Source organism: Globicephala melas, chromosome 3 (genome assembly GCF_963455315.2).
Source record: "Globicephala melas chromosome 3, mGloMel1.2, whole genome shotgun sequence".
Lineage (NCBI taxonomy): Eukaryota > Metazoa > Chordata > Mammalia > Artiodactyla > Delphinidae > Globicephala > Globicephala melas.
The window spans coordinates 41,824,933-41,851,082 of record NC_083316.1 but is presented as its reverse complement, the minus strand read 5'-3'; the positions used below and the strand labels follow the sequence as shown (position 1 = coordinate 41,851,082).

The 26,150-nt window shown below is 41.3% G+C and overlaps 1 protein-coding gene and 1 long non-coding RNA gene across 3 annotated transcripts in view; one reads left to right on the top strand and one right to left on the bottom strand.

Annotated features, from left to right (window-relative positions):
- LOC132597066 (chondroitin sulfate proteoglycan 4-like) overlaps window positions 1-6,859 on the top strand; it is a 66,414-nt gene extending 59,555 nt beyond the window's left edge. For both annotated transcript variants that reach the window (XM_060295775.1, XM_060295774.1), the window contains 3 exons: window positions 1,766-4,103; window positions 5,814-5,865; window positions 5,965-6,859. In XM_060295775.1, the coding sequence (XP_060151758.1) occupies window positions 1,766-2,163 (398 nt within the window). In that variant the 3' untranslated portion in view covers window positions 2,164-4,103; window positions 5,814-5,865; window positions 5,965-6,859. The remainder of the gene's footprint in view (window positions 1-1,765; window positions 4,104-5,813; window positions 5,866-5,964) is intronic.
- The window catches only part of LOC132597067 (uncharacterized), a 165,036-nt gene continuing 140,750 nt past the window's right edge, over window positions 1,865-26,150 (bottom strand). Inside the window, exon 5 of the long non-coding RNA XR_009563378.1 lies at window positions 1,865-2,116. This is a non-coding gene — a long non-coding RNA (uncharacterized lncRNA). The remainder of the gene's footprint in view (window positions 2,117-26,150) is intronic.

Genomic DNA, 26,150 nt, shown 5'->3' with positions numbered 1-26,150 from the left:
GGATCAATTTGGCAGCACTTGAAGCCACTTATCAATCTTAACACATCCTAAAAGCAGCAGCCCAGCAGTATTTTGCCTTGCGATGCAATGCAAGAGGAAACATACAATACAACGTGTAAAACATTCTTACCAAAAAATGGAACCTGATTCTTATTAAGCCTCTAGATTTAACCGGTAGTATATAGGAAATATAGGGACCAGAGGAACATGCCAAACAACACCATATGGATGCAATCAGCAAAATCCAGAATGTAGGAAACTCAAAAGACAAACAACCCAAGTTCTTCAGCAAATAAATTACAAGAAAAAAAATTAGAGAAAGGGAACCTATAGATGAAAAGAAACCAATGAGAAGTACCAAACAAATGTGAGGTGTGGATTTAGGATCCTGACTCAAAGCAACTATGTTAAAAAAAAAAAAAAAAAAAGACATGTACTAGACCACCAGAGATATTTGAACACTACACTAACTGAATATTTGAAGAAAGTCATCTTTTACTAATCCTAGAGCATTTACAGATGAAATGACATGATGTCTGTGATTTGCTTCAAAATAATCTCGCGGGCAGAAACGTGGGTAGGAGTACATGTGAAGCAAGATTGGTTGGGAGCTGGTAGTTATGATGCTGACATGGAAGTGAAGGTTCATTATAAACTTTTTATAATATATATACCTTAGGCATTAGTCATCTCAGAACCAATGTACTTTTCTTTCTCTGATAAGTAGATCATTTTGGTAATAGAATCACTTAGGTTTGACCAATAAGTTAGCACACTTTTAATGTTCCTGAGTTTGCATGGAAATGTGCAGTAGTTTGAGGAGGGGTAGAGTAAACCCTGAAAAGACATGTATCTCCTCCAATTAGGATATACGTTAATTCTCGTATTATCCCTCAAACCAGGGGCTGATTTTTCTTACTATCTGGCCAGGTCAGTGAGCAGCTGGTATTATACCAGCATGTAGACCGGGAGAATACAGGCTGGACTGCAGAAGACTCTTTCATGTTCACAGTGTCCTCCCCACCCGCAGCTCTAGGCCCTGAGGAGTTTCCTATAACTATTTCATATGAAATTAATGAACCTGGTCGGCAGAGTCGTCTGCTCGCAAATACAGGTAATTCCACCATGATATAGTCAGTACCTTATCTCTAATTATTAAAGTAGGGACAATTTGGAAATACATCTTTTCCTTTTTAATTGTCAATGCCAATGTATCCACCTTTGAAATAAAACTTATATGGCTATAAAAATTTGTTATTCCTTTATGTGTGCTCTTTCTCTGGGCCTCTGCTCTCTCCTCTCATATGCCTCAATAGTTGTAGTGGGGAAGGATGGCAAATTAGCCTTACAAAATTCTTATTTGTACCTCCAAATGGGGACTTCACCATGCCCACGACTGAAAACTGTTGATGGAAAATGAAAATAACAAATAGGGCAAGTTCTTAAAAGGAAAGGGGTATTGAAAGCTGCACCTGTTTCCATGGCAAGAGAAAGTGCGGTAGTAGGTAAGTTAGGAGATGAACACGTTATAAGTGAATCTCAAGGTTTTAAAACTCTCTTACGTGAAATGTTGACTTAACAGTGTGGGCGTGTGTATTTAAAATTTACTTTTTTCGTATGCTTTGGGTAGCAGTGCTAATTCAGATACCAAGGTGTTGTGAATTATCCACTAGGACAGGCAAATCTGAGGGAGAAAAAGTCTTACAGCTGTCATTTGAAAATTCTAATGAGATGTCACTTTGGTCTTTACGTTTGTTTTTAACAGGAGCTGTTGTCAAGGAAGGAGACAAAGTTCTCATCGGCCAATCTAAGTCAGATGCTTCCAACCTCTTACTTAAATTGCCCAAACCTCAGTGTTCTTCATATGAAACTTGGTTCCAAGTTACATCTCTTCCTCACCGTGGAACTATTATGGTTGGGGAGAGGAATATTACCAAAAGCAAACCCAGTTTCTCTCAGTATGTAATTAATAAACTTGGAATCACATACCTTCACGATGACTCTGAATCACTAGCTGACAATTTTACCTTCGCCGTTTGGCCCAACCAAAAGAGCAAGTCCACCACTAAGCCAGAGGCTGACTTTCTTGAAGAGATGTTTCATATCACCATCACTCCTATAAATGACAAGGCACAAGAATTAAGGACAAAGGGCTTTGGTTGAAAGTTCTGCAGAGCAATAGGTTGGTTTTAGGACCTGAAAACCTAAAAGTGGAAGATCCAGACAGTCCTCCAGAGGAGATCAGATATATGATCATCCGTAAACCTAATAATGGCTTTTTGGCAATGGCTCACCGTCCACACATACCTGTTCAGCATTTCACACAAGCCCACACTGATAACTCTCAGGTGTGGTTCATACGAGATGGAAGCCCATTCTCCGGAGTTTTACTTCAGTGTGACCGATTCCCAACACCGCCCACTCTACAAGCTCTTCCACCTGGATGTCATCCCCATCTCCATCACCCTCGTGAACCTCACTGACCTACTTCTCCCACAAGGCCAGACAACCGTTCCCATCACCAGTGCTCACCTGTCAGCAGTGACCAATGGGAGGAGCCCCCAAATCACATACAAGATAACACGGCCCCTCCAACATGGGTATCTGCTCGTCGAAAACCAGGTGGTCATCAGCTTTGGACAGGAGGATCTGAATTCAGGAAAGCTCTCTTACCACATGACATACCTCACTGCCTCAGAGGACCAGCTACGGTTCTCGCTGTTTACATCAGGACAAACACTGCGCAGCAGGGTGCAGCCTTTACTGCGGGTTATGTCAGATCTGACAATTGCCAACAGAGTGGCCCATCAGCTGAGAAGAAAGGACCTTGATGCTACTGAGCTTGCTAACAGGACTAACAGTGATCCCAAATCTGAAGTGACAGAACTCCCCGTCCATGGCAGACTTGTACGAAGAGTGGCCCGGGGCACCGCAATGGAAGACACGACTGTTCACTCAGAAGGATGTTGACCAAGGACTGTTGTTGCTCGAGCCACACACCAGTCTAACCGGCACGGATAGGCTGAATGACTCCTTCACGTTCCTGCTCAGGGCAGCCCACATACAGCCAGTGACAGGTTGTCTCCCCTTCACCATAGTGCCGCCTGACCCCTTTCTTTTGCAGACCTTTACCCCTGATGTTTCTTTACTAGTCACTGCAGATAAACGTGTGACTTCAGGTGTCTCTCAGGAAAAGCTTGTGGTGTCCTCAGGACCTACAGCACAGACGGGAACTCTGGGGAAGCTGACCCAGACCAGATGGCAGGAAGCAGATCCCTGGGGACGACACAGCGGTGAAGAGCCCACTCTGGATGTCAAGGCCTCTCCCACCAGAGTCATTTGGCCACTGGATGCCACCAAAGCCAGCCCTGGGCACCCACCCAGCCCAGGGAGGGCAGCCTTCTTCTGATAATCATACCATTTGAACCCACACCCCCAGGTCCTAAGCCGGAAAGGAGCATAGCTGTTCCCACTGTCAAAGTGATGGTTCTTCTAAAAAGCTCCAACAGTCCTCCGGTCAGTCTTTTCAGGGCCCAACAATGTGAGCACATGGAAAAAATCTCCAGTCATTGAGCCAGTGGAAAAATGTGCTCCTTGGGAGACGTGTGTGAATCTGGATCCTGACATGGTCAAGCTCTGCCGCAAACCAACCCAACATTGAAGCACAACCAGTACTGCGTGTAGACTGAGGGTGCTTGTTCCTTACTGACCACCTGCTGTGTGTCAGATACTGGGATACAAAGACAAAGAAATGCTGGTTGGATCAACTGAGAAAAGCCCAGCCCTGCCACCCCTTGGTGTTCTGTTGTAGCTCCATGGTTAGGTGTTGGCAGGTGTTTACTGTAACTTTTATACAACACTCATGTTGTGGGCTGTCCACAATGAGCTTTGTGTACCCTCTTCTGGACCTGATGCTCTGAGTGTACGTAAGATTTTGCCACTATTTAAACCCTTTACCAAGGTGTGACAGAACATGCTGGCCCGACTGCAGATTAACATGGGAGCTAGAGTTAGTGGAGGAAGGCTTTGACTGTTTTTCACTGAGGATTCACTCGGAGTGATTCAACGAGGAAGTACAAGAGCTGCTTCTGCAAGTAGGAGAGGTAATGTGTCATATCAGTGAGTTTGTTTCTGGTGTTCTTCTGTAACGACTTTTCCCCCTTGGAGTCTCTAGCTTTGATTTCTTAATGCAAGAAATGCCTTGGTGCTCCAGATAGTACGATAGTCTGGCCCCCTTTGCAAGTATTCATTGAATACATTGAGTTTCATCAAGAGGCTGTGTCTATTCTGATTTGTAACGTCAAGCCTATAGTACAAATATTATTTGAAGCCCTAAAGAATAGGTTTAATGCTATTGTGATACCTCAATTTGGCTTCACTTTACAATGAACTGAAATAATGGCAAATTTGTATTTGACTTGTCTAGTTGAGCCTACCATTGGCCGACTCAGCTTCAGTTTCTGTAATTGTAAAATGGTGACATCAGTACTTCTATTAGTTAGGCATGCTTTGGGTAGCAAATCACAAGACATCTGCCACGAGTGGGGTTTAGGTTGCAGATTGGCAAACTTGCTCTGTGCAGGACCATATAGTAAAAATATTTTAGGTTTTGTGGGACACATATGGTTACTTTTTAAAAATTTTTTAACAACCTTTTAAAAATGTAAAAACAATTCTTATTTCCTGAATGTGACCCACAGACTATAGTTTGCCAATCATCGGTTTAGCTAAGTAATAAAAGTGTTCAATTATTTCTACAAACAAGCAGCCTGAGGTGGACATTCCAAGGCTGGTTCAACAGTTCAAAGATGTTGTTGAGAACTGAAGCCGTTTTGTTCTTTCTGCCCTACCTCCCTCAAGCTATTGGCATTTCATCCTTTTGTTTAGCTCCTTGTGATTGTGAGATGACTGCAGAAGCTCCAAGAAATACAGTCCCACTCAAAGGCAGAAATCCTAGTGGGGGAAAAGGAGAGGCTTTTTCTTAGACAGGATCTTATTTATTATTATTTATTAATATTTTTTAAAGTCTTGAGGCCTTCCCAAATATTTCCCCCACTTTTTCATCTCATTGTCTAGAACTGAGCAACATGATTCCCATCCTTTGACCAACCATTGGCAAAGGGAAATGGGATTCACGTGACTGACATCTCTTCTGGGGCTGGGAGAGGATTCTGCCAGGTCAGAGATCAATGAATCAGCCCACCATGTAATTAGGGAAGGCTGGGAAATGGCAATTACATAGGCAACGTGTAGGATCTACTCTTCAAGTATTGAAATACTTGGGAAATTATTTAATCTTTCAAATTGGCATCTACTTTAATATCTCCTTTTCATATTTTAATGATTTTCTTAAAGCCAGTGTTTCTAGCGTGGGGGGAAGAACTTCCCCCTAAGGGGCATTTGGCAATGTCAGGAGACATTTTTGGATTTCACAGCTGGTGCTGCTGGCATCTAATGAGGACAGGTCAAGGATGCTGCTAAATATCTGTACAAGACAGCCCCCATGGCAAAGAATTACCTGGCCCAAAATGTCAATAATGCTAAGGTTGAGAAACTCTCGTTAAAGCCATGATGTAGAGTTTTCTTGTATACCCAGTGAAGGATTAATAAACCCATTACCACGTCTAGGCAAAAAATTGTATTCGAAAAACAGAATGGAAGGGTGAACATTCCGTAGTATGTTTGAAATTGTTATTGGCTAATGGTAAACATGAACATTTTTTAGAGAATGTATTAAAAATCAAACAAAGCTTGAACAGACTCATTTCTTTATATTCCTTGCCTAAGGAAAAATATTTGCCTTGTGTTAACAGGTGGAGCACATCAGGAGAAAAAGAAAAAAAGGGGAGTAAGATATTTACAAAGGTAAAGATGAGGTCAAAGTGTCCCCAAAATTCTGATGCCCCTGATGTGTTCCACATGGAAAAGGGTTTTTTTTCACCTTCTCCCTTTCTGCTCTTCTAGGTTGCTTTTCTCTCCCAACCCAATTTTAACTGTTCTTTGTGGAAACAGATTTCACAGTCTACAGAATAAATGGAAGCATAGCCTATGTGGGCCTAGAGACAACTACCCTTGTCTTAGATCCTCGGATGTAATGCCACAGACAACTGTTGCCACCATCCCTGGCCATGGACAACTGTTGCTGAAGAAGACTTCTCTACTCCTGTTCCAAAAGTGATTCCCTCCTGCATTTCTGGATTCCTCAATTTTATGTACCCCCCTCAAGTGTTTTTTTGTATTTGATCCCTTTGGAAAGGAGGAGGAATGAGAGTCTTAACCCAATGTTGGCTTGATCACTGTGCAACTCAGAATTGTTCTTAGGCCTGTGCTAAGCAGTTGGGCACTCAGAAGAAGCAGAATGGCGGTGCTTGAGCTTATACACAGAGAGAGAAGGCTGAGGAGCATCTTTGCATCTGGTAAGTGGGCCTTTGCTCTCCCTTGACTGGGCAAGGAGAATACCTGTTCTTTGCAGAAGAGCCAGACATACTTGTCTCTGTGACCATGTTGGCTTCTTCCTTGCTTCAGCCATAAAATCTCTGGAGCTAGGACTACCAGCCTGGCCAAACAAAAAAGTCTGATTTCCTTCCTCTTTTTCCTGTTAAATCTGCAACTCCAGGCCAATAAATTTGGTGTCCATATTGGAATGAGACACACACAAGTGCTTTAAAATGATAATTCACATTGTTTATGAGTGTGCCTGCTACAGCAAGAACATCAGTGTGAGACCCAGATGCCAAGAATCACTCATTAATCATGTAATTCATATGCAGCTTGGGCAGATTTCTTCCAGAGGATCTGGGATAGTCTACCGGTTCGCATATGCGTTCAATTTAAAAAGCAACAATGCCTATCATTTGGTGCTGGCTCAAATAAAACATGAAATAAAACATTTTGGCAAAGGCTTGTTTAGTGTTGGAAATTGAAAATCAGTCCGAAATGGTTTCTCCCATATGTAGAGCTGTAACTGCATAGTCTCAATTCTGAATTCATAATGAATTCAGTGCTTCTTAACAAATGACCGGTGATTTAATAAGTGGATACTAAGGGGTACTATCAGAAGAGTAGCTGATTTTGCCTAAGAGAAGGTATACTTTGGGGTGGGCTCGGAGTGGAGGGTCTAATGTTTTTCCATATCTGGAGGCTTTGGCAGATTCTAACCTTTCAGAGATCCTACTCAGACACTTGGGGGTGCTTCCTTAGAGTCGTGCATTAATTAGGTAAAATCGAGATGACACAGAAGCTGTTCTTCAGATTTCTGAGGCTGAAGTGGACACATCTGGAGAGTGGGTGGTAGGTAATGGGACGTAATGGAATATATCAGATGACATTCCCTGCATTGGGGGATGGGGCTACACTATACACCTCCTGCATCTTTCAGAGGTGTTGTAATTAATAATGAGGTTTGGTTTGGACCTGCGTAGGGAGAGATGTGGGAATAAAAGTGGGCATGGAGCCCACTGTGTGGCATGCTGAACGCTGGAGACTTTGCTAGCCTGCTCAGGAACACCACTAGCTGTTTCATGGGGACCTGGAAGAGGCTGCCTTCTCGTAGTGATCTGCAAACATTTATTATTCACCTACTGTATGTGAGATGCTAGATAGTTGATACTGCTTCTAGATATTGAAGATGCAAGATTTTGTCCTGAAAGGAGCTCTTTGGTCTGTTTCCTCTATTGGCTCCTCCAGAATCACACAAGGAATGCCAGGAGAAAAGAGGGTACAGAAAGAGGACAAAGGGAGACAGAGGTTAGGAAAGGGCTTTGTGTTTTTACTTGAAGCACTCTTAGGTAAATGCTGCCTACCCAGTGGTGCAGCAAGAACCAGGAAGCTCACTGGCCCATCGACCTCCACACTTCTCAGCCCGACCTTGTATATTCTCACAGACCTAGTGACATGGCAGTGTGGTTAAACAATAGACTCTGGGTCTGTTTTGGATCCTGGCCCTCTGCTCCCAAGCAGTGTAACTTTGAGTAACTTATTCAGTCTCTCTGAACTTTAGTTTCCTCAGCCAAAAAATGGGGATAATATTAGCACCTGTCTCTTTGGGTTTTGTTAGGATTTAGTGATATAATCACTTGATGTTAATATCATCATCATCATATGTGTACAGTATTTTCAATGCATCAGGCACTATACAAAGTGCTACAGAGGAATTTTCTTACCTAGGGTTTTAATGCATTTTAAAAGAATTAACACATTAAGTCACTTGAGTAAACCAGAGGCTCATATTTTTAAGAAGAGGAGCTTCCCACATGCTCATACTCTACCTACAGGCAGGGCTTTCCCCTTCACCCTTACACAGAACCTTGGCAAGAAAATGGATGAAGGAAAGAGCACGCCAGGAACACTCACAAGGGGCAGACTTGAGCTTGGAGGTATCGATGGTTCTCTATCTTGTAGGGGGTGCTGAGCTGCTGATAAAATACCCTGCACTGTTCTCTGCCTATCCAAGTGGCCTCCGATCCCTACATCAACCAGCCTCTTGATTTTGAACACCTACCTCCTCTTCTTCCTCCCAACCCAGTATCTTCAGACATTCATGAGCCAGTAATTTTCAAGTCCAAAATTGGCAAAGGACCGACACTGAAAAAAAAATTAATATCCTTCCTTGGCAGAAAAAAAAAAAGTACTGCTTATGATCACCATGATTTCTAAGGTAAGGAAGGAATCTTATAATAAAGAAACTTATGGAAAAAATAAGCAGCTTTATGAAAAATTCTCTCCTTTTTCCAGACTTGACCTTGGCCTGGAAAAACCTTAGCACACACCAGCAGGGTCAGGAACCCCCCCTGCCTTGCCTATGGATGTGTGGTCAGAGCTGAAGGAGAGGCAAAGAAGAGGGAACTCAGCCCCCTCAATGTCAATGTGTCTTATGGAGATGTAGTCAGGAGTACGTGGTGTGTGTGTGTGTGTGTGTGTGTGTGTGTGTGTGTGTGTGTGTGTGTGTGTGTAGGAGTGAGGGTGAGGGTAATTTGCTACTTCAGAGTCCACACGAGGCCAGCTTCATGGCCATGTACAGCCAGTGCAGTCACACAGGGTCCACTCTCAGAAGGACCCTGGGCTTGGCGTATGCTCTGCTGTCACCACCTGGAAATTCTCATAATTTTGGAACAAACACCCCACATTTTCATGTTTCATTGGACCCTGAAAATTCTGTACCTGATTCTGAGACCTTACAGAACTTAGTTGATAGTTGCATCAGACACCTCTTAAGCATTGTTTCAAATTCTCCGAAATTGGCTTCCTCCTCTAACTATGGCCGAGGCTACCAGTTCCAGGTGTGTTCACAGCTATAAATGAGTGTATGTTGTGCCTTGTGCCTTCTACCCTGGGTCCCTCTGTCTTCACAGCATGCCTGTGGGAACTTTTGGTTGCACACCCCGGAAGCAGGGAGAGTTAACTCCCCACAAAACAGCCCTTGGCCAGTGGCAAAGTGGAGCTGACAAATAAATACTTCCCCCTTTCATCCCATGGGTAAACAGTTGTAAAATGCATTCTGTGAGGCTTCTCAGAGTGTCCAGAAGATTGAGCATAAAAACATTGGTATGGACACTTCCAGTCCTATTTATTATCCCTGTCTATCTCACAGAGGAGCCTTTGCTTTGGAGGAAACCTAGGCTAAAATTATAGTTCACATTCTCCTAGTATTGTGTGCTCCAGGACTAGGGACCCTGGGGCTCTTGGTTTTTGCATGAGCCTTAGGCACACAGTTACCCTCTGGATTACTTGCCTCTAGGGACCACTCCTTGCAGGACCCTTTATCGGCAGCAGCTCAGGTCTGCAGGTGGGAGCCAGGAGGCCTTGTGCTGGTGGGAGCCTTGGCCATTTTGGCATCATGTTGAGAAACTAGGCTTTTCCCAAACCACCTTCTAGTTGAAAATCCCTTTACTCTTAATTACAGTTAGTCTGCCGGTCATGTTAGGTCCCAGAAACAATAACTTGTTCACCACAACTTTTAGCAAGTCCAAGATTTAATGCGTTTTGTAATATTTTAAAAAGACTCCTCTGTATTTCATCTCAGCATTGCTTGTATTTTTGCATAGCAAAGACTACATCAGCACTTTAAAAAAAATTACAGCTTTATTGAGATATTATTTACATACCATACAATTCATTCAAAGCATATAGTTCAATAGTATATTCACAGAGCTGTACAGCCATCACTATGCTCAATTTTAGAATATTTTCATCACCTCAAAAAGAAGCCCTGGGGGCTTCGCTGGTGGTGCAGTGGTTAAGAATCTGCCTGCCAATGCAGGGGACATGGGTTAGAGCCCTGGTTCAGGAAGATCCCACATGCCGCGGAGCAATTAAGCCTGTGCGCCACAACTGCTGAGCCTGCGCTGTAGAGCCCGTGAGCCACAACTACTGAGCCTGTGTGCCACAACTACTGGAGCCCACGCACCTAGAGCCCGTGCTCTGCAACAAGAGAAGCCACTGCAATGAGAAGCCTGTGTACCGCAACAAAGAATAGCCCCCACTCGCTGCAACTAGAGGAAGCCCGTGTGCAGCAACGAAGACCCAAAGCAGCCAAAAATAAATAAATAAATAAATAAAAATTAAAAAAAAAGAAAAGCCCTGTACCCATTGGCAGTCACTCTTCATTTAACCCCAAGTCTCTCAGTCCTACGCAACTACTAATATACTTTCTGTTTCTATAGATTTGCCTATTCTGGACAGTTCATATAGATAGAATCATATAATACTTGGTCTTTTGAGACTGGCTTCTTTCACTTAGCATAATATTTGCAAGGGTCATCATGTTGTAGCAAGTATCAGTTCCTTTTTGTGGCTGTATAATGTTTCACTGTATGGATATACCACATTTATTTATCCATGCATCAGCTAATGGACATTTAGGTCATTTCCATGTTTTTTGGCTATTGTGAAAAATGATACTATGAATATTCATGAACCCGTTTTTGTGTGGCTATATGTTTTCATTTCTCTTGGATATATACCTAGAAGTGGAATTGCTGGGTAATATGGTAATTCTATGTTTAACCTTCTGGGAAACTGTCAGACTGTTTTCCAAAGTGGCTGCCACATTTTACATTCTCACTAGCAATGTGTGAGGGTTCCAATTTTTCTACATCCTCATCAACACTTATTATTTGCCCTTTTGATTTTAGCCATCCTAGTGGGTATGAAGTGGTATCTCATTGTGTTTTTTGCTTGTTTGTTGTTTTTGACTGTGCCATGTGGCTTGCAGGATCTTAGTTCACTGACCAGTGATCAAACCTGGGCCCAGGCCCTGGCAATGAAAGCGCCAAGTACTAACCACTGGACTGCCAGGGAGTCCCCTCATTGTGTTTTTGATCTGCATTTCCCTGATGACTAATGATGTTGAACATCTTTCCATTTACTCATTGGTCATTTGTATATCTTCTTTAGAGAAATGTCTATTCAGATCCTTTGTTAATTGCATTATTTGTCTTTTTATTCTTGAGCTATAAGAGATATTTATATATTATGGATAGTAATCCTTATCAGATATGTGATATACAAAATTTTTCTCCCATTCTGTGGATTGTCTTTTTACTTTCTTGATGATGTGCTATGAAACACAAAGGTTTTAATTTTGATGATGTCTAATTTATCTATTTTTTCTTTTGCCACTTGTACCTCTGATGCAGTATCTAAGAAAATATGTCCTAATCCAAAATCATGAACATTAATGCCTCTGCTTTTTTGTAAGAGTTTTATAGTTTTAGGTCTTAAAATTAGATCTTTGACTCCTTTTGAGTTCATTTTTATACATGGTGTATATGGTGTGAAGTAGAGGTCCAACTTCATTCTACAGCATGTAGATATGTATTTGTCTTAGTACCATTTGTTGAAGAGACTATTAACTCCCCATTTAATTGTCTTTGCTCCCTTGTCAAAAATGAGTTGAATATAAGAGGTTATTTCCATACTCTCCATTCTAACTTATTGATATTTATATCTACCCTTATGCCAGTGCCATTGTGTCTTGATTACTATAGTTTTGTAGTAAGTTTTGAAATTGGGAAGTGAGTTCTCCAAGTTTACCCTTCTTTTTCAAGATTGGTTTGCCTACAGATAACATACAAGGGAATCACTGTAAGGTTAACAGCTGATCTTTCCGCAGAAACTCTACAGGTCAGAAGGCAGTGGCAAGATATTTTTAAAGTGATGAAAAGGAAAACCTACAACCAACATTACTCTACCCAGCAAGGATCTCATTCAGATTTGATGGAGAAATCAAAAGCTTTACAGACAAGCAAAACTTAAGAGAATTCAGCACCAACAAACCAGCTTTACAACAAATGCTAAAGGAACTTCTCTAATTGGGAAACACAAGAGAAGGAAAAGACTTACAAAAACAAACCCAAAACAATTAAGAAAATGGTAATAGGAACATATGTATCAATAATTACCTTAAATGTAAATCAATTAAATGCCCCAACCAAAAGACACAGACTGGCTGAAGGGATACAAAAACAAGACCCGTACATATGCTGTCTACAAGAGACCCACTTCAGACATAGGGACACATACAGACTGAAAGTGAAGGGATGGAAAAAGACATTCCATGCAAATGGAAATCAAAAGAAATCTGGAGTAACAATACTCATATCAGACAAAATAGACTTTAAAATAAAGATTATTATTAGACTTGAAAATAAAGAGACAAGGAAGGACACTATATAATGATCAAGGGATCAATCCAAGAAGAAGATATAACAATTGTAAATATGTATGTGCCCAACATAGGAGCACCTCATTATATAAGGCAAATACTAACAGCCATAAAAGGGAAAATCAACAGTAATACAATAATAGTAGACAACTATAACACCCCCACTTATATGGACAGATCATCCAAACAAAATAAATAAGAAAACAAGCTTTAAATGACACATTAGACCAGATGAACTTAATTGATATTTATGGGACATTCCACCCAAAAACAACAGAATACACTTTCTTCTCAAGTACACATGGAAGATTCTCCAGAATAGATCACATCTTGGGTCACAAATCAAGCCTTCATAAATTTAAGAAAATTTAAATCATATCAGGCATCTTATCCAACCACAACACTATGAGACTAGATATCAATTACAGGAAAAAAATTGTAAAAAATACAAACACGTGGAGGTTAAACAATACACTACAAAACGACCAAGAGATAACTGAAGAAATCAAAGAGGAAATCAAATAATACCTAGAAACAAATGACAATGAAAACACGATGACACAAAACCTATGGGATGCAGCAAAAGCAGTTCTAAGAGGGAAGTATATAGCAATACAATCCTACCTCAAGTAACAAGAAAAATCTCAAATAAACAACCCAACCTTACACCTAAAACAATTAAAGAAAGAAGAACAAAAAAACCCCAAAGTTAGCAGAAGGAAAGAAATCATAATGATCAGATCAGAAATAAATGAAAAAGAAACAAAGAAAACAATAACAAAGATCAATAAAACTAAAAGCTGGTTCTTTGAGAAGATAAACAAAATTGATAAACCATTAGCCAGACTCATCACGGAAAAATGGGAGAAGACTCAAATCAACAGAATTAGAAATGAAAAAGGAGAAGTAACAACTGACACTGCAGAAATACAAAAGATCATGCTGGGCATATACAAGCAACTATATGCCAATAAAATGGACAACCTGGAAGAAATGGACAAATTCTTAGAAAAGTACAACCTCCCAAGACTGAACCAGGAAGAAATAGAAAACATGAACAGACCAAACACAAGCACTGAAATTGAAACTGTGATTAAAAATCTTCCAACAAAAAAAAAGCCTAGGGCCAGATGGCTTCACAGGTGAATTATAGCAAACATTTAGAGAAGAGCTAATACCTATCCTTCTAAACTCTTCCAAAATATAGCAGAGGGAGGAACACTCCCAAACTCATTCTATGAAGCGACAATCACCCTGATACCAAAACCAGACAAAGATGTCACAAAAAAAGAAAATTACAGGCCAATATCACTGATGAGCATAGATGAAAAATCCTCTACAAAATACTAGCAAACAGAATCCAACAGCACATTAAAAGGATCATACACCATGATCAAGTGGGGTTTATCCCAGGAATGCAAGGATTCTTCAATATATGCAATCAATATGATATACCATATTAAGAAACTGAAGGATAAAAAGCATGCGATCATCTCAATAGATGCGGAAAAAGCTTTTGACAAAATTCAAAACCCATTTATGATAACCCTCCAGAAAGTAGGCATAGAGGGAATTTACTTCAACATAATAAATGCCATATATGACAAACCCACAGACAACATCATTCTCAATGGTGAAAAACTGAAACTATTTCCTCTAAGATCAGGAACAAGACAAGGGTGCCCACTCTCATGACTATTATTCAACATAGTTTTGGATGTTTTAGCCACGGCAATCAGAGAAGAAAAAGAAATAAAAGGAATCCAAATTGGAAAAGAAGAAGTAAACCTGTCACTGTTTGCAGATGACATGATACTATACATAGAAAATCCTAAAGATGCCACCAGAAAACTGCTAGAGCTAATCAATGAATTTGGTAAAGTAGCAGGATACAAAATTAATGCACAGAAATCTCTTACATTCCTATACACTAACAATGAAAAATCAGAAAGAGAAATTAAGGAAACCCTCCCATTTACCATTGCAACTAAAAGAAGAAAATACCTAGGAATAAGCTTACCTAAGGAGGCAAAGGACCTGTATGCAGAAAACTATAAGACACTGATGAAAGAAATCAAAGATGATACAAACAAATTGAAAGATATACCATGTTCTTGGACTGGAAGAATCAACATTGTGAAAATGGCTACTATGCAAAGCAATCTACAGATTCAATGCAATCTCTATCAAATTACCAATGGCATTTTTCACAGAACTAGAACAAACAATTTTACAATTTGTATGGACACAAAAGACCCCAAATAGCCAAAGCAATCTTGAGAAAGAAAAATGGAGCTGGAGGAATCAGGCTCCCTTACTTCAGACTATACTACAAAGCTACAGTAATCAAGACAGTATGGTACTGGCACAAAAACAGAAATATAGATAAATGGAACAGGATCAAAAGCCCAGAGATAAACCCACACACATATGGTCACCTTCTCTTTGACAAAGGAGGCAAGAATATACAATGGCAGCCTTTTCAATAAGTGGTGCTGGGAAAACTGGACAGCTACATGTAAAAGAATGAAATTAGAACACTTCCTAACACCATATACAAAAATAAACTCAAAATGGATTAAAAACCTAAATGTAAGGTCTGACACTATAAATGAAAACACAGGCACAGCACTATATGACATAAATGACAGCAAGATCTTTTTTGACCCACCTCCTAGAGTAATGGAAATAAAATAAAAAATAAACAAATGGGACCTAATGAAACTTAAAAGCTTTTGCACAGCAAAGGAAACCATAAACAAGATGAAAGGACAACCCTCAGAAAGGGGGAAAATATTTGCAAATGAAGCAACTGACAAAAGATTAATCTCCAAAATATACGAGCAGCTCATGCAGCTCAATATCAAAAAACAAACAACCCAATCCAAAAATGAGCAGAAGACCTAAATAGACATTTCTCCAAAGAAGACATACAGATTGCCAACAAACACATGAAAGGATGCTCAACATCACTAATCATTAGAGAAATGCAAATCAAAACCACAATGAGGTATCACCTCACACCGATCAGAATGGCCATCACCTAAAAATCTACAAACAATAAATGCTGGTGAGGGTGTGGAGAAAAGGGAACCCTCCAGCACTGTTAGTGGGAATGTAAATTGATATAGCCACTATGGAGAACAGTATGGAGGTTCCTTAAAAAACTAAAAATAGAACTACCATATGACCCAGCAATCCCACTACTGGGCATATATCCTGAGAAACCATAATTTAAAAAATACATGTACCACAATATTCATTGCAGCACTATTTTCAATAGCCAGGACATGGAAGCAACCTAAATGTCCATCGACAGATGAAAGGATAAAGAAGATGTGGCATATATATATACAATGAAATATTACTCAGCCATAAAAAGGAAAGAAACTAAGTTATTTGTAGTGAGGTGGATGGAGCTAGAGTCTGTCATACAGAGTGAAGTAAGTCAGAAAGAAAAAACAAATACCATATTCTAATGCACATATATGGAATCTAAAAAAAACTGTACTGATGAATCTAGTTGCAGGGCAGGAATAAAGATGCAGACGTAGAGAACGGACTTGAGGACACAGGGAATGAAGCAGGGGAAGCTGGGACAAAGTGAGAGAGTAGTATGCACATATATACACTACCAAATGCAAAATGGATGGTTAGTGGGAAGCTGTTGCATAGCACAGGGAGATCAGCTCGAAGCTTTGTGATGACCTAGAAGGGTGGGATAGGGTGGGTGGGAGGGAGGCTCAAGAGGGAGGAGATGGGGATATATGTATACCGATAGCTGATTCACTTTGTTGTACAGCAGAAACTAACACAACACTGTAAATCAATTATACTCCAATAAAGATATTTATAAAAAGAAAAAGATTGGTTTGCCTATTTTGGGCTTCTTTAATTTTCATATGAACTTCAAAATCAGCTTGTCAATTTCTGCAAAGAATGCAGCAAAGATTTTGATAGAGATCTCATTGAATCTGTAGATAAATTTGGGGACTATTAAGTCTTAACAAGTCTTCTGATCCATGAACATAGGATGTCTTTCCACTTATTTAGGTCTTTTAAAATTTCTTCCAACAATGTTTTGTTGTTTTCAACCTAGAAGTCTTGTACTTCCTTGGTTCAATTTATTCCTAAGTATTTTATTCTTTGTGAAGCTATTGTAAATGAAATTGTTTTCTTAATTTTCATTTTTGTTTCTTAATTTTGTAATGTACAGAAATACAACTGATTTTTGTATGTTGATTTTGTAACCTGCAACTTTGTTGAAATCTTTTAATTTTAATTGTTTCTCAATGGCTTCCTTAGGATTTTCTACATAAGACATTATTTCACTTGCAAATGCATATGATTTTACTTTTCCAATCTATTTTCCTTTTATTTCATCTTCCTGCCTAATTGCCCTTACTATAACTTCCAGTACAATGTTGAATATGAGTGGTGAGAGTGGATTTCCTTAACTTGTTCTTGATCTTAGGGAGAAAGTTTCACTCTCTTGCCATTAAGTATATTGCTAGCTTTAGGGTTTTTGTAGATACCCTTTATCACATTGAGGAAGCCCCCTTCTATTCCTAGTTTGTTGAATGTTTTTATTATGAAGGGATATTGAGTTTTGTCAGATGTTTTCCTGTATCTATTGAGATGATCATGTGATTTTTGTCCTTTATTCTATTGATATAGTGTATTACATTAATTGATTTTTAGATATTTAACCAACCAATCCCACTTGGTCATGGTATATAATCCTTTATATATATAATCCTATATATATATATTTCTGTGTTTATTTTGTCAGTATTTTGGAGGATTTTTGCATTCTATTGGTATTAGTACTCTCACTATAAGCCTCTCATTTCAGGGCCATGAGCTCCAAAAGAAGAATGTGTATTGAATAGACATCAAACAATTTTTATCTAGGAAGGTTTGTTTTATTGTGAAATAAAAATAGAATATATTTGGGCATTTAAAATGTTTGAGTCTGTAAGGGAGAAACTGAAATATTTGTCTTGTTTTAGTGCACAGATCACATTTGGAAAGGTAACTGTTATTTGAGTAGACCTCTGGGACAGGAGTAACCACCAGAACAATGCTGGAGAAGTTGACCATATACCGTTCTACACTAGAGGGCTGTGTCTGCTGCTGCCCCTTCCCCAGCTCACCCCACATGATTGTTGAAGGTTAGGATGTTCTAGCAAGCTGGGAGAACCAGGAGGAAGGCAACCTTTGTTTGCTTTGGGATGAATTCAAGATCACAGGATACTAAAATGGAACATTCAGTTGAAACACCAAGACAATCAATATCACAGTTCAAAGTAAGGGGTTTCACCACAATAAAATCTTTTCAAAAGAAGTGATAGAAAACAGGCTAGATGACTCTTAAACTCTTCCTTGGCATTTTGGGTGGAAAATAGTCAGAAGTTGGAAATGGGTGAAGAAGAATTTGAGAGAAAGCTGTTCTTTTGCCATGAGTTCTACACAACCTTTACCTTCAAAGGAAGATCTAGGAGTATCTGAACTTTCAAACTTATGGAAAGGAGCTTCCAGGGATCTACTTAGAGAGCTTAATATATGTCTCCTGCATCTGAGGAGCACAGAATAATCTAAAGGGTGAGAGAGAGACCTACTAGTTGCCTTCATGGTTGGTTAAAAGGAGAGTTATAAGATTTCCAGAGATGTCAGGCCATTGAGTGAGTACAGATAGTCCCGGACTTATCATAGTTTGACTTACGAGTTTTAGACTTGATAATGGTGCAAAAGTGATACTCATTCAGTAGAAACCATACTTCTGATTTTGAATTTTGATCTTTTCCCAGGTCAGCAATATGTGGTACATATTCCCTCATGATACTGGGCAGTGGCAGCGAGCTGCAGCTCCCAGTTGGCCATGTGATCACAAGGGTAAACAACAAATACGCATATAACCATCCTGTACCCATACAACCATTCTGCTTTTCGCTTTCAGTACAGAATTCAATAAATTACATGATTTCAACACTTTAATATAAGATAGGCTTCGTGTTAGGTGATTTTGTCCAACTGCAGGCTAACGTAAGTGTTCTGAGCACATTTAAGGTAAGCTAGGCTAAGCTATCATGTTCCATATGTTAAATGCATTTTCGACTTACAATATTTTCAACTTATAATGGATTTATCAGGATGTAACCCCATCGTAAGTCACGGAAGATTGGCACATGAGTGTTTCTTGTGGACCAGATGTGGATCCAGAGAGCAAGCTAGCATGTGGTTATCTTGTTTGAGACAGTGGTCTAGAGAGGCATGGAGACCTAAGACCTGAGTGGAGGGAAACTGGATTTCTAGGGAATGAGGAGAAAAGGAAGTGACCAGTCAGAAAAGAGTTGCATTTGCCCTCCAAGAAAGTGCAGATGAGAAACCTCTAAGATCTCCGAAGAACCATGTCACAGCCCGTGAAAAAAGTCAACTTTAAACATGTGGGGAAATAAGATCACAACTTCTAAACTTTATGACAGTACCAGGGAAGTAGAAACTTTTCTGCTCCCCTGGCCTACTCACCCTGACTGTACTTCAGCTCTTGAGGGGTTGAAACCATAAAAGCCACAGGAAGGACAGATATGAGAGAAGACAGACCCTTTCCTTCCTTGACTTCAGACCCAAACTGTAGGAGGGGGAGAAGCCACAACTTAAAAGCAGATTTGAAATTTTGACTATTCCATAAGGCTAGACATTTTAATGCTAATCTGAAATTGTGATTTATGATTTGAAGTGACCCTACAGTTGTGTGTATTACTCAAGAGTGGCCAGAAAATTCTTGAAGACTTCTCCTACCCTGGGCGTAAAACTCAGCAGACATGGCCCCTCAGAGCTGACAGTGGGGGGACTGTGGAAGACAAACATGAAGTTGTTTTCTGTTGACACTCTATGTACTGCTTGTTCAATATAGTGTTTGCATGAGAATGCTGCCTTTCTATTTGTCAGAACCACACCATGGCCACAGGGCTGAGTGCCAGATGCTATTGAGTTTTATTCCAAATTCGGTTTCACTATAATAATGCCTTATCTATATTCTATTTCTTCCAAGGGGCCCTGTCTGAACACTCCAGTTAGATGACCTCAATCACTGCAATGGATATATGTCCTTCTTTCTGGCCACCGAGCATTGGAACATCCTTCTTATGTCTGGGAAATCTCCCATTTTAAGAAGTAGAGCCCCCTCCAGGGATGGAAGCTAAAATTTCAGGTACTCAAGTCCCAACCTCCCTGCAGTGGTTGTACAAGCGTAGCCAGCAATGGGAGGAGGCAGGGGCTGTCTGGACTCCGTTCTGGGCAGACTGTGGTAGCAGCAGCGCGAGAGAAGAGGGCCTGGTGTTATGGTGTGGGTTGAAGAACCTGCAGTGTCTGTGGCCAGAGGGGGCTGTGGAGTCTTTGTTGGCCCAGTTCTGCCATGTGGGCTTGGCAACAGTTCCTGGCTCTGTAGCCACCACATCGACTCTCTGGTGCTCCTGGAGATTCAATGAGCTTCTCAGTCATCTTTTTCATTTTTTTTCTGAAGTAGTTATAGATTTACAAAAAAGCTACAGAGATTGTAGAGAGAATCCTCATATCGTCTCAGCCAGCTTGTCCTAATGTTAACACCTTATATAACTATGGTACTTTTGTCAAAACTAAGACACTCGAGTTGGAATGACACTATTATCTAAACTACATACTTTATTTGGATTTCACCAACTTTTCCACTAAGATCTCTTTTCTCTTCCAGGATCCAAATCAGGATACCACTTTCCTTTTTGTTGTCATGTCTCCTGGGTCTCCTTTCATCTGTGACAGTTTCTTATAGTCTTTCCTTGTTTTCTAAGAGAACTGGTCAGTTATTTTATAAAATGTTCCTTAAGTTGGACTTATCTGATGTTTTCTCATTATTTGACTGGAATTATGGGTTTGGGGGAAAAAACACTACAGAGGTGAAGTGTCTCTTTCCTTCAAGTGTTAAATATCAGGGGGTACATGATATCCACGTGACTTATCGCTGGTGATATTAACACTGATGGGCTCGTTAAAGTACTGTCTGCCAGGTTTCTCCACTGTGAAGCTACTATATTTCCTTTTCCATACTCTATTTGTTAGAAGGGAGTCACTAAGTCCAGCTCATACTTGGAGAAAGGGAAGTTAAGTTCCATCTGCTGGAGGGGGCATGTGTTCACATATTTGGAATTCTTCTGTAAGGAAGATTTGTTCTTTCTCCTTCATTTATGTATGTATGTATGTATGTTTGTATGTATGTACATATGTACGTATGTATCTATCCAATTCTCAGTCTAGCACAAGAAAAGGGCATTTGTTAGTAAAAATTCAGAGAGAAATCTTAGGACCCAATGACAGGAAAAATACCCAGCATGATAGGGTCTACAGAGATATTACAAACTGAGACAAGAGACCACATGGTGAAAACAAGAGAGATGCTCTCTGTGGCCTGCTCTGTTCCCTTGGCAGTGGACTGGCTTCTGCTACAAGGTTCTTAGTTTTACTTTCCTCATGGTTTCAACTAACCAAAGCCTCTAGGTGGCCTGACCCTCTCCTTTGCCTCCAGGCTACATGACTGCAGCGCCAGGGCATAACATCATCCGACTACAATTGGGGGTGCCTGGCTCAAATTCTCAAGAGAAAACAACTCATTTTCTCAGCCTAGCTTATAAATTCATTCTTCCTGGGCCAGGTGTCCACTTGAATTAAATTAGCTGCAGCCAGCAGTGGGATGGAATTACTTGGTAAAAATCATAATCGTCTTGTCATCTCTTTGTAAGAGCTCTAAGGAGGAGTGAATTCTAAAACGGGAGTATGATGGGCTGGCACTGCAAAACGCTCCTGCTTCACTTTCCTTTGACTCTTCTTGGATTAAGGGTTCTACTGCTAAAATAGCACGCGAGGTTGCATTCATTTCAAAGTCTACATATGGGCTCTTCTGCTTAATACACAGTGCTCTTCAGTGATCTTTGTTCTCGAATATTTTGGAGTTTCTGCCTAAAATTTTGTGAAGCAGATAAAATAGAGCTGTTATTGAAACATTGGGTGAGGGGGGGGCTTATCACATCACCTTCTCAGCCTCTCCGTTCCCTCCCCAGTGGCTGCTAAGGTCCCCTTCAGAATATGGTTTAAGAGAGGTAGACCAGATAAATGATTTACTTCTCTGGGCCTCAGTTTTCAAGTTGAAGGACAAAAAGTCACTGCTTTCATCTATCATTCTCCTCTATGAGACTATACTGAGGGGCCCTGGGAGATTCGGAGTCCCTGCCTCTAAAAACATCATAAAGATGAATTTGGGAGTATAATCTTCAGGGTCCCAGAATGCACACCCAAGCTAGGTCACTGAGAAGTGTTTAATAACGGACTCTAAGAGATGTGGGCAGGGTTCAGGAAGAATAAGTATGGCTCAGTACTCCCAGGGCTTGCAACCGCAGGGAGCCATCACAGCCCCTCAGGCAGAAAGGACAAAGGAAGGAGTGGTTCCTAGGGGTGGAGAAAGTGCTGTGTCGTGGTGAGAAGCGGCCAACCTTAGAGAGCAGAAGGGAGAGAGCTGGGGGAACGAACACCCCATCCCACCCTCCTTCCTTCTGACCTCCTGCCAGTGGCTGCCATCCACTGAACCCAGTGGGAAGCCAGAGGGCCGGGTTGCCCTCGATTTAGACCATAGAGAGCAGCCTCCCAGGACAGACAGCAGGGTGGAGAGGGTGGGGAATGGATCTTCAGAAACACAAGGAAGGTATCCAGCACAAGACAGACAGATGGTTTGTGGCCAAGCCTGGCCTAGCATCCCACTTTCCGGACTTGTATTATCATGCTCTTTCACCTCAAAACTCTGCCTTCTTCTCATTTTCTCCTGTCACTCTAGGCCAGCGGCTCCAAAGTGCTTCTCATATTACAGATGAAGAAGCAGCTTGGTTTTGCAAACTGTGAGGGCCCCACTTTGGCCTGCATTTTACACAGTCCAGTAATGAAAGACCTGGGCCTTCACTCCTGCTTTTCTTGGGTTTCCTCCCAGCTCTGGAGGCCAGAAATCTCTCTTATGTCCCCTCCATCCTGACCTCTGATGGACTTCCTTCTAGCTGGAGTGCTTTGCTGAGAAACCCCTCCTTATGAGCACAGGAAAGCCCCCAATAATTTTTTTTTTTTGTGCAATGGAAAAAGAAGCCTCAAATTGCTTTCTGAGTAAGTGAGGTTTGCATTCTTCCTGGAAAGAGTTTTCTTCTCTGAGGCTGCTATTGCAACAGTCAATTGAAAACTAGGAAGCCGCTTTCAGAAATGCTTGCCTATGCTGTGGAATGTTATTGAAAACAACTGTTCTACTTCTACTGAAATGTGCAGGAAGTTGAAACCAACATTGGCACATAATCAAGGAGGGGGTAGGGGCAGAATGGTTTGGAGGAGGGGAGGCGAAAATAGTGGTTGGGTCTGGGCAGGGGAAAAAAAAGGTTTATTGGTTAGAAGGAAGGAAAATAATTGGAGGTTTCCATGTCGAACAAATTTCTGTCTGACCTGCCGTGATGGCAAAATAGACCGTGGACGAGAAAAGCTGGGTGACTTTTCAGAGTAACAACATAGTCTCGGATCCAGGCAGCAAGAAGGCGAGTCCAGGACAGGACCCCTAGTTTCTTTATAGCAAGTCAATTAGAGATAGGCATTGCCATGCACATTTTAAAGAGGAGAAGTAGAGGCTAGTTCACAGAGCTATAGGGATAGTTCATAGAAGATACAGGGGATATCCTCCCAGCCTTAGAAGGAAAGATCCCATTATCTTTCCAGTTATCAGTCTCACTTCAACAAGGAAGGTAGAACACTCGATGCCAACATAGCCTTTGCCTTTTGTTTCCTGCAGGCCCCATGTTCTCTGGCCTCAGATGTTTTTTCATTAATGATAATTCTGTTCCTAAGCAAATGGCCCACGCCAAGTGCAGATGCCAGCGAAGCCTCTGCCAACTAGGGCCACACCTGGAACAAATCCCCTCCTGAGCAGTGTCTCTCCCAGCCCTGCAGGGATGGGGCTGGGGGTCCCTGCAGGGGATCTGACACACTCTTCCTGTGCCTTGAAGAATCCAGAGAATCTGGGGGTTAAATTCAAAAGACAGGGCTCTGAAAACCATTCCTTAAAAGAGAGAGAACATTTTCTCTATGATATCGGAGAGAGATCAGAGTTGATCACATGCAGAAGCATTAAAAAGGACATTTTAGGTAAAATTACTTCCTCGAGCTTTCATGGTTTTAACCTTAGGAATGAATGTGAACTGCTTTGAATTCCTTCATGCTAAGCATTTTGGCTGAGAGCCTGGGCCTCTAACAATAGGCTGGGCCACAGATAGGTTCTTGAGGGGGCATCCCCCCTTTTCTGGTCTTCCATAAGACTCCACAGTCCCAATTAATCCCCAAATGTGAACATTCCTCTTGTGCAGTTTTTTGAGAGGCATGTGATAACTAACACTTAGAACAGTACCAGGCATGTAGCAAGTACTTAATAAATGTCTTACATGTGCTAATTGATTTAACTATCACACTCTATGAAGTAGATACTCTGATAGTGCCTCATTTTTCTCATTTGTAAATATAGATAAAGAGCGTGAGTAACTTGCTCAAGGTCATGTAACTAATGAGTGCTTATGGGATGTTGAGATGTGTGGCTCAGATCCCTCTTCAGGGATGAAGGACATATACCTCCAACTGCTGAGAGTGTGGCTACAGACAGCCCTTAACTCTCAGCCCTCTTTGGGAATGACCTTGGCTGAAGAGAGCCATCAAGTCTAGGGTTATCCTCACTTCCCAGGCCCCTCGGTCGCTCTCAGCATAATTCTGAAGGTCCATCTCAGCTTCAGAATCCTGAAGGGTTGACTTAGGCCTTCACTGAGATTACATTGCAGCTTAACTTCTCCCTTAGCCCAATCCTACTTATTTCCTTTTCCTTCCATAGTAGTTGATCCCAGGAACACTCCCTAATAACTCTCCAATATTCTAAAACCCTTGACTCAGAGTCTGCTTTCTGGAGAACCCAAGCCATGACAGTGCTAGAGCTGCAATTTGAACTTGGGCTATCTGGCTCCACAGGCCATGCTCTTAGCCAATGCATTCTAATAACTCTCAAGAGAGACGTAATTGTTAAAGCTGGAAGGGGCCCTAAAGTCAGGTAGTACAACACCATAGTAGTGCCTAGGATTCAAAATACTATTTGAAAATGTAACGTCTTCCCTATAGCAGATACTCTGTTTCTGCTCGTTAAGAGGGGGAGTAAGGATGGTGTTCGGATTAGGAAATTAGGAGGATCCCCCATCCCTGCGTATGTTTTAATGATATGAATAGAGATTTGTTGCCCATCTTAGTAGAATTAAGATCCTCTGTGGTTTTTCACTGAGCCTCTAAGAGCTTGAATTCAGTGAAAGTCGGGCTCCTGAGAATTGATAGACTTGTAAATGACAGCAGGAGGGGCAGGCACTAGCAGAAAGGCAGAAACCACCACAGCTTTCTCCATTAGGGCTTTCGAAGTGTGGAATCCTTGGTGAAGAGCTGAGAGGTCATCCATGTACTGTCTTCAGAAGCCTCATAGAATGGTCTTTTTGATGTGGGAATAATGCTGGTCATGCACCCCTGCTTCATCCTCTACAGATGAGGACACTGAAGTATGGAGGAGCAGAGGGTTCGCCCAGCTAACCAGTGGCAGAAATGGCTCTGGAACACTGTACCTGGACTGGCCCTCAAGGGCTCTTTCTACTGCTCTGCTCTTCCATTTTGAGATTTCACGAAACATTTCCAATGTGATGAATGTGCCAGAGACAGTTGGTGCACAGTGATTATTCCATGTGTTCCTCTAACACTCCCCAGATTCCTTTGAAGTTAGGTTGGAATCACGTGACCATCTGGCTTGAACTGTGAGTAGAAGTGGAGTATGAGCCTCATCCAGGTTAGTGAGTTCAGGTCAGTGTTCCTTCTCAATCCTTCATGTGCTCTACAAAGGAGAACTTGGAGATCAGGTGGAACATTCAGCAAAGCTACAAGACAGAGGATGGCTTCCCAACTAATGTGAGACTTTACCTGAGCATGAAATAAACCACTGCCCTCTGAAGCTACTGATATTTCAAAAGTTGGAGCTTTGAGACAGCTAGAATCCACTACCGAGTCAATGGGCTTCTACTTCCATGCCGTTTGCCAGAACAAGACATAAGGAGCAAGGTTTGGTAACAGCAGCCCACCCTTCGGGAGAAGTCAGTAGGAATGTGATCCTCATCACTTGGACACCTGTTGCTCAACTCAGAGGCAGAAGGTCTGAGAGAAGCCACGAGATTCAAGGTTGGGAAAAGAAGACTAGCTGCTACTTGAGTGCACCTTCCTACTCCAGGAAATCAAATTTCCATGGATGTAGAGAAGGCTGAGTTAGGCAGCTGTGGTGTGTTCTTCTTCAGTTCTCTTTCTACAACTAGGGATGGGCTATGGCCACATTACATTTTCAGCCTGAGCCCAGCTGCATCCCCTCTCACAA